Source organism: Scardinius erythrophthalmus, assembly GCF_964197995.2.
Source record: "Scardinius erythrophthalmus genome assembly, chromosome: 14".
Classification (NCBI taxonomy): Eukaryota; Metazoa; Chordata; class Actinopteri; order Cypriniformes; family Leuciscidae; genus Scardinius; species Scardinius erythrophthalmus.
In genome coordinates, this window is record NC_138234.1 from 31690463 (window position 1) to 31705011 (window position 14549).

At 37.9% G+C, this 14549-nt stretch overlaps 1 protein-coding gene across 6 annotated transcripts in view; it reads right to left on the reverse strand.

The window, feature by feature from the left end:
* The window catches only part of pcbp4 (poly(rC) binding protein 4), an 85371-nt gene that overhangs the window by 17373 nt on the left and 53449 nt on the right, over positions 1-14549 (reverse strand). For all 6 annotated transcript variants that reach the window (XM_081385356.1, XM_081385358.1, XM_081385357.1 and 3 more), the window contains 3 exons: positions 12677-12709; positions 7982-8098; positions 2165-2296 (listed from right to left, as the gene is read on the reverse strand). In XM_081385356.1, coding sequence (XP_081241482.1) covers positions 2165-2296; positions 7982-8098; positions 12677-12709 — 282 coding nt within the window. The remainder of the gene's footprint in view (positions 1-2164; positions 2297-7981; positions 8099-12676; positions 12710-14549) is intronic.

A 14549-nucleotide genomic window follows, 5' to 3' on the forward strand; every position in this document is an offset into this window, starting at 1 on the left:
GCGGTAGCAAAGGCGCGGCTGTCTGCTTTGCGAGTGGGCGCGCTGCCTGAGGGATCAGGGACAGGTAACAGGAAGACGCGTTAACCTTAAACAGAAACATTACTAAAGTGTAGGCTACTGTACTGACTGAATAGATATTGCATGAATAAGGTAGGTTTAGATGCAGCAGTTTCATGCACTGCAGGCTTCCACTGGTTTGATTATTTACCGTTTCATGTCAAGGAAAAGTTCCATGTTTACCACAGCACAGCTCGCTCGGAGCGTTCAATGTCGGTTCTATATACTGTAAAACTTCAATTAATGTTAATAATATTTGTTTCAATCACTGAATGAAGCCTGCTATATAAGAGTCGCGACCTTAAATTGCTTGCACAAAACTCTTGATCAGCACTCAACATTTGCTTATTGTTGTTGTTCATTTAAACCGCTATGCGCAGAGAGCGAGACGCCTCATTTGCGCCGCAAGACCTCCAGACGCGCGTAAACGCGTATTTACATTGACTTAACATTGAAATCACTCGCGCCAGACGCTCTATTCGCATTTGGTGTGAACGCAGCATGAGGATGAGGGCGAGAGAGAGAAAGAGTGCCTGCGCGTGCGAGTGAGCGAGCGAGAGTGAGGTCTGCGGTCTTGGCCATTAGTTGATTTACTTGTTTTTCTGTAGGTAATATGTTGTCAAATTTTTTAAACTTAAATAAACTACCTATACAAGTAGTTATGTCTCTTTGTATTCAGTTGTCCTGTTATTGACGTAATGCACGTCATTGACAAAATGTGCAACCAGATGTTCGAATAGTTCGAATATAAGCTATGTGTTTTTTGTTTTTGTTTTTTTTTTTAGAGGAAATATTCGAACAGTGTTGCCTTGCGCTTACGCGCTAGTGACGGACAACACAGAAACAAAGAGACAGCTAGCTGCCCTGCTGGAGTTATGTCGTATGCCGGTGGAGCTATGTGGCGACATATAATACATGGTTTTATTTTAAAAGAGGAGCTTTACACACAACCTTATCAGAGCTAATGATAATGACCTGTATTGTTATGTAGTCTTGATTTGGGTGTGTACAGTGGTTTTACATTTAAAAGGGTTGTAAATCTAGTTCAAGTAAATTTTAGCATGCCATAGTCAACTTTTATCAGGTAATTTCACAACAACAAAAATGTGGCTAGTAAAAATGCTGTGTGGCTAGTAACTTTGGAAAATATGAAGGTAAATCAGTAGCAAAACTCAAGAGCACGTAAATGTAAATTTGAGAACTTGTACAATAAATATTCGTACTTGTACATGAACATTTACACTCACAGCTCCCATGTGAAAACCTGTAAAATAAAAATCTGAAGTTGAATGTTGAAATTTGCACTCGCAGACAATAGTCACAAACCTGTATTCTGAATCTGAAGCTGCAGACAAGTAGACACAAATGTGTAAAATGCCATTCACAGAAATACAACGACAGACACAAACTTGTAATATATATTTTGCGTTTAATCTTACGTTCACATTCGCAGTACTACCTCAAATAGGCACTTGCAACTTCTCAAATCTGTCACTGCAGTTTCAAATTTCGCGCCTTGACTTTTGCTACTCTTTTTATTTTACAGGTTTTCACATGGGAGCTGTGAGTGTAAATGTTCATGTACAAGTACGAATATTTATTGTACAAGTTCTCAAATGCACATTTACGTGCTCTTGAGTTTTGCTACTGATTTACCTTCATAGGAAAACCACTAGCCACATTGGCTAGTGAGCAAAAAAGTTAATGTCAAGCCCTGGTCACTTTTAAAAGAAGATGTAAGATGAAAAACTGTTAACCTGGTGCTGCTAACTTGAAAGCCTCCAACCAAATAACCAACCAAACATACCCCGTTTTAAAACTTACTCTATTGATTTGATTATTTGAACGCACTTGATATTCCCCTAACTCAAACAACCTTCCCATTGCCCACACCCCCCTTCAACTGCATTACAGAACACTCCAAATTTAGCGTGACAGACCATTCACCATTACCTCATACCATCCTGACAGCCCAGAGACCATAAATGTAAAATAAATGGGCTTTTACTGGCATCCAAACCCATGAAATATGCAACAGCGCAAGTAGTCCTAACATGGACGTCATGGGGCAGAGAAAAGAAAGATAGGGATATGGAAAAGCACTCACCTCTCGGATCTCTTTGATTTTGGAGCCGCCCTTGCCGATGAGGGAACCGCACTGACTGGCCGGGATGACCAGCCGCAGCGTAACTGGAGGCTTGCTAGTGACTGTGCCATTCGCAACAAGAGCAGCCAAGTCCTTGAGGGCCAAACATAGAATGGATGACGTGTTAACTGAAAGTTGTGGTGTGACTTGTAAAGGATCTTTCAAAAGAGCAAATGTTATTCAGGGTGGTTTGAAACCAGGAAAAAGATCTGGTTGGGTAACTAGAACGTTTCAGGTTTAAACCTGCAAGCAGTGATCCATAATCTATCACCATTATTCCCCTTTGAACAAGAGATTGAACCCCAGGTTACTCCCTGAGGGAACTGGCCATTTGATATGCTACTTCTACCAAGACTGCTGCTACCGGTTTAACCTGGATTTTCCAGATGGGATCAAACAAAGGTGCAATATATGCAATATAGTATGTTTGCTGAGCTATCGAAATTGAAGATTGAGAGTTGTGACATTTCACTATCTAAAATGTTGTCTCATTATCTTATTTATTAGAACCACTGGGCAGAAAAAAATCCTTAGTATTGAGCCTGGCATTCTTCAACAAGATTCGAGGCAAACAATGAGTTAATCTGGTGATTCCCATTTGAATGATGTCCTCATAATTCACAAGGATCGTTAACGTACATTCTTTGTTCCCAGGTTTGAAAATGCCATTGTGCACCACTGACCCTTCATGGCTTTTGATTGCAATCTGATGAAACGTTCTTTACCAAAGCCACTTTAATCAATTTCTCTATTCAGAGTTTGCAGATCGATGTCCCCGCTAACAACAGGTCATAGCCGACTGCACCGCCATCGAAGACGCCCATCGATTTTTATGACCGAATTAAATGATATTTACCCACCTGTCATCCCCACTTGTCTCTATCAAGGTGTGACTTGTATTTGTAAGGTGGGATATATAAAAAAAACCGTCAATACGTTTTCTGAATGTCTGCATAAGACAAGTTGTATGAACCAATTGTATGATACTTTTATGGTCCATTTTTATTGTTATTTGGTCCTTTTCAGAGCTTTACATGTGGTCACATAATCATTCAATGAAAAAACAGCTGCATAAAGATTTAAATGACATGAAAACCTTAATTTAACTCAACAATTATTCATTTTAGCTGATCTAAACCTTAACAGAGGAGGACAACTTGTGTTCCACTCTTATATTCCTGGCACTACAAGAAATCAGCTTCAACGTCCATTATTCAGCCAGTGCAGATTCAGAGGCTTTCTCTTTAATTAAACCAGGTAATAAATATCAGCCTGAATCGTGGCCCACCACTGCTGCAATCAATTAGGGGGAAGCAGGAATCTTGCAGAGTTTGAAATGTAAATAGCGTGTGGCGTGTGCTGTCTCTCTGCCCATCAACCCAGACCTCACCTACGTGAGCAGAATGAATACGCCTCGAGTGGCGTCTCGGAAAGTAGAGCTAGCGAGTCTTTTTCTTCTCTGTTTAGTGTTTCCATCAGCGCTAGGGGTTTGAAGACGCTGTTGTTGTGTTCTTTCAACGTCTCGCCCTGAAACCTCCAGAGAACGAAGGGGAGGTGGAAAAAAGAAAACCGTGCATCTTTTCTTGCTGGAGTTTCAGGGGGAAAATAAGAGAAGGAATATCCAAATTATATTCTCCATTTCTATCTTGTCCTTCTTTGTGGCTTTCTGTAGTCTTTTCTCTGCAGCATTAGTAGAGATATTAATATGCCCCAGTCTTAATAACAGTGACTAAATCCACCGATTCATTCTTAATGTAGGGGATCACACAAACCCTTTACCGGTCATACCTCTCGTCTCATTTAACAACCCTCCATAATAAAATATCAATTTAGATATTACACTCAGCAGATTTACTCTGTCTTATTTGCATATTATCTGTTGAGTAAGCAGGTCCTGGCCCAGAATTTATGACAATTTACAGTATAAGGGCTCTTGATCTGATGCAACTAAGGAGCTGCAGGGTTGAAAAGGTGAACCTGATAGTACAACATGTAACTGGATCAGATTTGAGTCACAAGTTTACAGTTTATGTCAAGTTTAGGCTTGCAACCAGGGTTAGGATCTTCTACATCAGAGTTATTAACCTATCATTTCCCTCTGATTTTAGGGATAAGTTATAGGTAGGGGTAGGTTTAGAGGTAAGGATAGGGTTAGGACTAAATTTTCAGACAAGAATGTTGTTCCAGGATCAACACAATATGTTGAACCAGGAACATGTCTGTCTTGGCAAAATCACTGTGACGCAGAACCTGATTTCACCAAGTGCAACATGTTCTTAGATCAACATATTTGTTGATCCTGGAACAACATTTCAATCAACCAATCAGATTTGAGGGACAATTTTACAGTTTATGTCAAGTTTAGGCTTACAACCAGGGTTAGGTGCTTCTACATCAGTGTTATTCACCTACCATTTCCCTCTGATGTTAGGGATAACTTATAGGTAGGGGTAGGTTAAGGGGTAGGGATAGGGATAGGGTTAGGACTAAATTTTCAGACAAGAATGTTGTTCCAGGATCAAAAAATATGTGGACCCAGCAACATGTCTTACTTGGCAAAATCACAGCGACTGGGTTGAAAGCATGCAAAAAAACAACAGCAGCAATTTGACTTTCAGATGGTATAATCTGCAAACATTTCCGCACAAAAGAACCTTGTGCAATTATTATTGAATGGAATCTAGTATCTCATTACATTTTTAGATAACACTTTTTTTTTTTTTTTCAAGTCTAGACTTTCACAGTCTCCTCCCAGCTGTCTATTCTATCGTATATCATCCAAAACTCTGTGAGACGTGGCTTTTATATGTCATCCGTGTTCTCAGCTGACTGCAAGAGCAGCGAAAACATTCCGGATCAAAGCCGGGCCAGACCTCAATAGAGCTTCTTGTAAAATTCTACCAGTAATGCACATGATATTCTCGGCATAAACGAACCCCACAGCCACCTTAGGGGTTTCTATGGTGACTCTTCAGACTCTTCACACGGACTTGTGCGGCGGACAGGGAGATTCCTAACAGATGTTTAATGAATGGCTCCATGCCTTCTATGAAAGGATATCAAATACATAATGGATTTAGCAGGAGTGAGAAGATCCATTATTACTTGGTGGGTGTAGAGCTGACTTGCTTCAGGCAGACAGACACACCTCATTGACTGCCACTTATATAACGCTACTGATGCTATTAATACATATATGAATGTGTGATGCATCTATATATGTTTCTATAAATGACTGTGTGTTTTCAGGTTTGCATTTGTATTCACCTTTAACCCCCTACCGCATGGTGTGGCCATATATCAACATACTCTTTGTGTTCATTTCCTTGCCACTGTCTCTTTAAAAAAAACATTCTCTTGTTTTTTTGTTGGAATGAGAAGGCCTGAGTTCAGCCAATGATGTGCTTTGGTTAAGTCACATGACATGCAGTTTTTTTTTCTGTGGCGCGATTTCCGACAGACTGCCGTCTCTTGTCGGTAGTTGCTGAAAGCAAACTAAAGCATAAGTAACAAACAAGGACCAGACCATATCACATACACAAAAAAATCGGAAACATCACCTCAGGTAAGTTATGATGACATATTCACAACTCAAACAAGTTTTTATGAAACTAGTTTTTGGTAAATCGATCAAATGTCTGTGTTGCCAAGCGGCAACACTGTGCAAGAGTGGAATACCATTTTTGCAATAGTTAAGCTAGCTAGAAAGGTCAGCTGCAATCTGTCAAACTGTAACAATAACAACATTAATGCTAGTGATATAATGTTGATTAGTCATATGTTAAGGACTGCCAAGGCACTTGTATTATGGAAAAAAAAACCTAATTTAAATGGCTTTTTTTGTCTAAAAATGTCCACTATTGTATGTTGTTGCCGCATCATAAACTACCTTAAAATAATATATTATATATATATATATATATATATATATATATACATATATATATATATATATATATATTTATTTATTTATTTTTTTTTTTTTTACAGCACTTCAAGTTAAGCCATTCTAAGAAAAGAAAAAGAGTCAAATATTTTTTTCTATAGGTCTATCATAATGCGTGCGGTAAATTAACTTTTTAATTTTACAATTTCCTCCAAATTTACTTAAAGCTTAACTCTTTCCCCACCAGTGTTCACTAAAATAGTTGCCAGTCAGAGGCAGCATTTTTTATCATAAAAAAAAAAGTCATGGTCCACAGAATATTACACTCAGTATATCAAAAGAAAGAAGAGTCTCAGCTATATTCTAGCTTCATTCATTCTTTTTTTTTTATCAACACTTGGGTTTGAAACACTGACATTTTTTCGGTAAATTTAGGCAGTTTTGATTTCTACGCTGTTGAATGTTTGATAATCGCATTATCTTATTTGTGCATAAACAACTTTTCTCCACCGTGTCCTAAATCACCTCCATACCCTTAAATAGGGCACTATTTGAGCGGACGGCCATTTCTAGTGGTGTCCAAAACCATAGTTGACGTTATCAAGTGCACTCATTCAAACCAATAATGCACTGCAATAACGTGTGTGCAACCAAAGTATTCTCAACAGCTAGAGAATACCCATATAATGCACTGTGACGGTAACTCCGAATGAATTCCCACGTCTGACCAGAAGATGGCGCTGCAGCTGAATCATCCATCCATTCATTTTTGCAAACCACTGGTCCAAGGTGGGTACATCGTAATATCATACAGGTATAAATTCCTTTAATAGATTATTTAATAATTTAATAAGCTAGTTTCCATGACAGAGTTCAAGATAAATCTTTTCATTACTACTGGAGGTGCCAGTTTGCTAAGTTTCAAATGATTATTAAACAGCAAGCACAAGCTATGCAAACACCGGCACACTCAGTGTCCGGATTCACTCACTCGTTTTCATTCACTCCTTCAAGTGGACTATATTAGTTGAGTAATGTAGGGAATAGTGAATGAGGGTATAGGGGTGATTTCGAACACACCACTGGTTTATGAAGATCTTTTTCTTCGCTTTGTTTTTGGATCCGGAGATTATGTACGCTATTAAGATTTGTAATAGCGCCCCCTACCGTATAACAGTGAAAACTTGTCAATGGCGGGGAAAGGGTTAAGCTTGCCATTGCTCTGGAAAAAACAGATCCCGCCCCCAAACTCATACCATTGGTTGAGTTAATGTTGCCGTCAGTATTTGAAGTATATGACACACATCAGCTTCAAATGTTTTTTTTAGTCCCATCACATTCTAGGACGTCTAGCGTATTTCAGAGAGCTGTATGTCTCTTTTCAGTAAACGTTCACTGGCATCACCAAGGGAATGTAATGTGTAGGGGTTCAAATAACATTTCTGAGGCTATCCTACAACAGATAGGCACCCCACTGCTATGGGACCGACTGACGATATAAGAAAACTACCCACAACTGTTTCATCCAGCTGCTCTTACAAACCATCACTCAAAATTGCTATAGTTCAAATATTTCAAAGGAGTTAATCCTGACAGCTTAATCGAACAGAAATTATACATTTTTAGCGGAAGTCGGATATTTGCAGAGACTGCTGGCAAAGTAATTATACATTGGGATTAACGTCCATTTTTAAAAATAATTTGTTATAATGTTATTAAAAAATTATATACAATAAGATAAGAATCAGTACAGTTTTAATGAAGCAAATACGGTCATTTTTTTCATGGGAACATTTCTTTAATGTTGGCACTTTAACATGCATGTTTATTTCATGTTTTATGGTTATTGCTCTGCATGATTGTATATGCAAGAGCAGTTTTGTTGTACTGACCTCTTCCAGTTTGATTGTGATCATAGTGAAGGCTCTAAACACACATTCTGTGGCGCCCGTGATGGTGATGATTCTCTCTGGGCACGAGCCTTCTGAGATGTTGATACGTGCACTGCTCTGTATGGATGGAATAGTAAAAGCACATAAATTAATGGGGTGTACACTGAAAAAATAAATTGTGTAGAAATGTTCTACTTAGAAATTGCAAGAAATTTCACAAATAATTAGTAACACTAACACAAGTATAAAGACAGATAGCATTTTCTTGTAAAATGTCCTCCAATGATCTCTGTTTTACTTACAACTTCGAAAAATCATCACCGTAATAAGATAAACCTAAACATTATGCTTTTCCTTTCAACTCATTCTCTAAAGCATAGTTTTGCTCAAATACATACAGAAGGTGAAGCAGTGGCCTTGCATTTTTTGTCCTCTAAAATATAATATGCAGAAAGTGTGTGTGCGTGTGTGTTTAAAGTGGGCCTTTTGAAATATGTGCCTTAGAAACGTTTTTTTTTTTTTTGCATTTTCTGCATTTTTCAGCACATAAAATATTAACAAAAATGTATTTTCTTTCTACATCAGGTGGGATGCCCGCAGTACTTGAACCACCAACTGTTATTTTACACTGCAAGTTGGGAAAAACACCTTAATCCATAATGAAGGTGCACTAGGCAACGCAACAAGAAATTTAGTTTTAGTTTCGGTATTCAACCTTGCGAAAAAAATAATAAACCACAGCACATTCCTATCCAGACAAGATTAGATTTCTCAGAGGATGCTCGAGAAAATAGTAGGCAATTTGTTCTGTTTTTGTGTGAGAAAAACACCGGCGTGTTCGATTCGGATGGGATTAAACTCAAAGTACGTCTATGAAACACAAATTTACCTGACCTCCTCAGGGAAACTAGTTCTGCCCACATAGGCCTTCTGTTAGGTGTGCATATCGCGTGTGTTCTGTCCAAATGTGTGGATCTCCAGCAGAGATCTGGACTGGGCTGAGTGATTCATTTTCCTGCAGAGCTTTGACTCTCAGCTTCACTTAAACTGATCTCTCTATCAATCATGCACAAATGCATGCAAATGCAACTGTTTATCTGTGATATAATTTACATATTTTATGCAATTTATGTACAGTATATATATATATATATATATATATATATATATATACGTCTATGGATTTAAGCCAGATGAGAGCTGTGCGTGAGCCCAAGTTCATTTGTCTAGCGCATTTCCCACATGACAGCAGTTTTTGTTTCGCTTTAAATAAATTTGTTTAGGCTTGGCATTTATAATAATTGTTCTTGACTAGAATTTATGTTTGTTTTATACTTTATTTTTAATTCCTGCTCTGTTCTGAATACCATTACATTAAAAGGATTTGTTAGCAAGGGGACGTTTATTGTTAATTGTAAATGTTTTACTTTATTTACCGGTAATTTTTGCTTTATTTCTGAATGTAATAACAAACTGTGATTTATTCAACAATGCAATTTTGACCTGCTGTGACTTAAACTATAGTTCAGGTATGACTTATTATCCAGAAAATATTTTAGTAATATAATGTTGGGCTGTTTGTGGTTTGAACTTTGCAGACAAAAAGACAAGGTATTTTTATATATATAAACACACAGAAGTATATACTGTATGTATATTATATGTATGTTCTATGTATATTATATATATATATATATATATATATATATATATATATATATATATATATATACATACATACAGTATATACAGTGTATGTATATATATATATATATATATATATATATATATATATATATATATATATATACATACATACATAAGTATCCTCAAAAACTACAGTTTTGTCATATTTTACTCACCCTCATGTCATTCTAAACCTGTTTCTTCAGAAGATTTGGATTATAGAGCACTTTTCATGTGCTTTTTTGCTAGCTTTAAAGGGGGGTGAAATGCTCATTTTCACTCAATCTCATGTTAATCTTGAGTACCTATAGAGTAGTATTGCATCCTTCATATCTCCAAAAAGTATTTAGTTTTATTATATTTATAAAAGAAAGATAGGCTGTACCGAGTCTTTCCGGAAAAAAACGAGCGGCTGGAGGCGGGCTGTGTGGGCGAAGCTAAAGCTGTGCTTACGCGCCGATAGCTAACAACACACAGACATTTGAAGCAGTTTTACTCACCGCCTGGAACCCAACGCACGACCGCGAACCTTTATCACTGCGACTGCTCGATCCTTAAGCATTAGACGATCCGCAAATCCATCGATCTGGGCTTTGTTTATAAAACAATCATCGTCGAAATGCAGGGAACAAACAGTCTTGCACAACCTCTGTTGATGCTCTGAAAAAACAAACTCCATCCACTGGTCCCTTAACGCTGGGTTCTTTGGGAATCTGTGCAGGGTTGTCTTGCCCTGGCAACCAAAACCCCACATCTTTGGTGACATTGACTTCCAAAAGCCGAGCAGAGCGCTTTGATGGCGAACTGCTTTCGCTCTCTTGCTCTGGTCTACGAGTGCGCGCGCGCCCGCGCTCTTCCGGCAGAAGTGCCCTTAGGACCCGTATAAGGAAATTCCGCCCCATCTGACGTCAAACAGACCCATACTCAAAAAAAAAACTTTCCGAAACTTGTGACAAACCGCAAGGACAATTTTTGGCACAGAAATACTCCTTCAAACGTACAATTTAATTTTTGAAACTTTGTCCATGTTTAGCATGGGAATCCAACTGTTTAACAGTGTAAAAAACTCAGTATGCATGAAATAGCATTTCACCCCCCCTTTAAAGTCCCTGGTAACTAGGGCTGGGTAAAAAATATCGATTTCTCGATTTTAATCGATTCTCATTTTTATGAAACAATATCGATTCTTAAATCCCAAGAATCGATTAGTCATCCTGTTTTCAGTTGATGAATGAATGGATCATTGTTGCGCACATCCCATCCAATAAATCGCAATAATCTTTGTGCTTTGTTACTATTGATATGAAACAAAGTCTCAGATTTCAAATTACGTCCATTTTCTTACGAAATTCAAAAACATAATTACCGTTTTGGCGCTGTGGCGTGAGATCGCTCCGACGCAGCTCAGCTCAAGAGAAGCAACGGAAGCAACTCTTCCGCCTTAATAACACCAGTTACAGCGCGAAATAAACATGAATGAGCATCTGAAAGTGTGTTAAAAGATAGAGTACAACTTATCGAAGTCCGTATCATGTCTCATGGAATCGCTCAATCAGTGTTTCAACCGTGCAAAGACGTTAGTAAAAAATGTCATGTAACGTCACATTTACCTCAGAAAAAACATATCCAGTGACCATAAACTCGTTAGTCAGCTAGAAAAGTTAACTCTAGAGAGGACTGAGGAGCATTTTGTTAAATATATGCACCATATTCATTATCATTTTTAATGTTCTTCAATATTTAATGCATGTTTGAATAAATCTGGAAAGTTTTTTATGACAGCCATCATTTAAAATTTTATATAATTTCATATAACTTTATTATTATAAAAATAAATAAAAGTGTATTTTAAGTGTTTGTATACATCAGTTAATTTTTACCTTCAATATTATAGTAGGCTAATGAAGCCTATAGGCTACAACTAACTCCCATAGTTTAATAGTTAAGAGATTTGTTTTCCTTGAGAAAATTTGCAATGTATTGTACCTGATATCCAAAATAATCGATATTGAATCGAATCGAATCGTAATCGTAATCGAATCGAATTGCAAGCTTGTGAATCGAAATCGAATCGAATTGTGAAATTTGTGTCAATACCCAGCCCTACTGGTAACTATATGTTTTTGTTGTATGGAATACAGAAGTGTGAAAATTCTTCAAAATGTCTCCTTTTGCATTCCACAGAAGAAAGAAAATCATTTGGAATCGGTGTGACATGGGGGCGAGTACATGATGACAGACTTTCTTTTCAGGAAGAGCTATTCCTTTTCCTAGTTATAGCACTGAACAGCAGAGACAAACATCCAATTGCAATATCTTCTGTTTATGACATCTATCGGTCCCAGGATTGACCCCTGTGGTGTCCCAACTAATGCAATAGAAAATGGCTCATGTGCAGGCTTGCGTTCACAATTTCCACCCTCAAACCATTAATTAGGTAGAAGAAAACAGTCTTTTTGTCATTTCATGTTGTAAGGAAGTAAAAAACATTTAGGTAAGGGTGCAAGCGAGCTAGAGGATAAAAGACGATGTGTGCTTTTGTTAGCTCATGAAGAATTTCTACTGATCATCAGTGTCAGAAAAAAAGAAAGTATATTCTCCGAGGGACAAGCTCACCCACGCCTGGGTTTTTCTCCCTGGTAACCCACTTCAATCTTTATCCGGAAGCTATTGTTATTAGCAGCTACCTTGAAAATACCAACGCATTCATATCAAACTAATGAATTAGTGTTCGCAGCGTATGCGCTGTCATGCGCCCTTGAGATGAAAGGCTTCATTTAAATATTCATGTCTTCTGCAGTCTTTCAGCTTTAATGTGGCGGACATCAACTGTTTTGAGGACGTATGTGGGAAAAAAGGGCGTTTCGGCGTCTTTTTTCCAGCATGAAACCACATTTATGCTTAGAATTCCATGTGGCGCTAGCTTCAAAGGAACGCCGTATGTTCTGCATGCATGATGCATGCTGGGAAGCTGAGAAAGACAACATCTATGAGTAGCGTGTGGCTTACCTCCTCTCGTATCCTTTTCACCGTCTCTCCTTTCTGTAGGGGGAGAAAAAAGAAGATGATAAAGCACTCATTGCCTTTCTCTCATGTTTGTTTGTGTGATATGTTGTTTCCCCAGAGTGACTGTCTTTCACAATGGCTTATAGTGGAGGATAAAGTGAGTTTGACTAGTTGAACGGATAGCTGAAATTAATATCAATTCTGCTTCGCTACACAGCAATATGGCATCTGCATGCATAGGCCTCAGGGGAACAGGTTTTCCAATCGAAGACTCTGCAATTGGACTGACTAGGGAATCAATAGTCCATGAATCACTTAGATAGCCCCAGATAGTGTCTCACTATCTCAGACACAGAAGCTAACGTGTACGGCATAGTCATGACTGCAGATCCGAAGATCTGCTTTAACACGCTTGACTGGCGTTTCATTGTCTTTAGATGGGCTAAAAGGATGATTGGATATGTCATAACAGAGGTGAAGTGGGACTTGGGTGGTTTTAATTTATCAAGGAAATTGAAATTTCACATGAGATGTTTTCGAGACCACCCATCTTATAAATCTACCCTTAATGCCAATAAAAATTTCATGCCACAAAGTTCTTTAAAACTGCTGACACCATATTTCATTTGATTTGAACAAAAACAAGGCTGTGGAAGAAAACAAGTACAGTTTGTTACAATATGTCGCACAGTAGCGTACTTGTGTGTTGATCATTTGGCCAATGAAAACAAAAAACAAAAAAAAACATTAATTTTAAGTTTTTGGTATTCATCAAAGTAGGGTTGTTATAGTTAACTAAAACTAAAACCATATAAAATCATATTTAGACTTATTTCATTTGTCATTTTCATTTAGTTTACCTTGATGTACTAAAATAACAAAAAAAAACTATATGTACATACTAAAAAAAATATATAAAGGACAAACACAAAATAAAATGACTAAAACTTTAACAAAAATGTAAATGAAACTGAAAAATATAAGAGAAAAAAATATTAAAGGGGTCATATAATGGTACATGCACTTTTACAAGTTGATTGTACTGAAATGTGTGTTGGCAGTGCCTGTACACAACCATCATAAACTGATAAAAATCCATCCAGTGTTTTTTTTTATCTTCTAATCTGTTTTCCACCATCTCAAATCAAGCCGTTCGATTTTGTGACGAACAAAACCGACGCCCCTCCCACGATTGTTGATTGACAGCAGCGTTTCAACACAGACCCGCCCTCGCTCGTGAGCGAGCTGTCAATCATAGCCCGCGTGGACCGACGCGGTCATTGTTGATACGCAGGAGCACTGTCTATGAGCAGAATGGCATCTAAGCGATTGTGGTGTTCTGTTCTTGGGTGTAATAAGGAACACAACAGTCATTTTGATGTTCTTAAATCCGAACCGCTGAAGACGCAGTGGCTGAGTTTGTTTTCGAAGGGAATATTCCCCACGATCAATGTCAATGCTTTCATGTTTGCGTGAATCATTTCACACACCAGGCTGCTTTACAAACGAGGGTCAGTAAAGCTGGTTGTGCTAAGAAGCTGCTCCTGAAAAAAGGATCGGTACCAACTATTCGTGTTCCTGCTGAACCTCCAGAAGAACTGAAGTGAGTGTAACGTTTTATTAACCTTTATATTAATCTTTGCAAATCGCTGGCTGTACGCTTCACGATGAATGCGGCTGTTTACACTCAGGGTACATTACGGCATGTTTTCTATGTACGACGTTCTCAATATAATTCATAATCCCACGTTTATAATGAACAACGCGTTATGGTTATTGTGTTATGGTTATTGTGTTACAGTGTATGCACAGAACAGAGGGGCGGGGTGAGCAAAGCTCATTATCATTTAAAGACACATGCACTTAAACGGTGTGC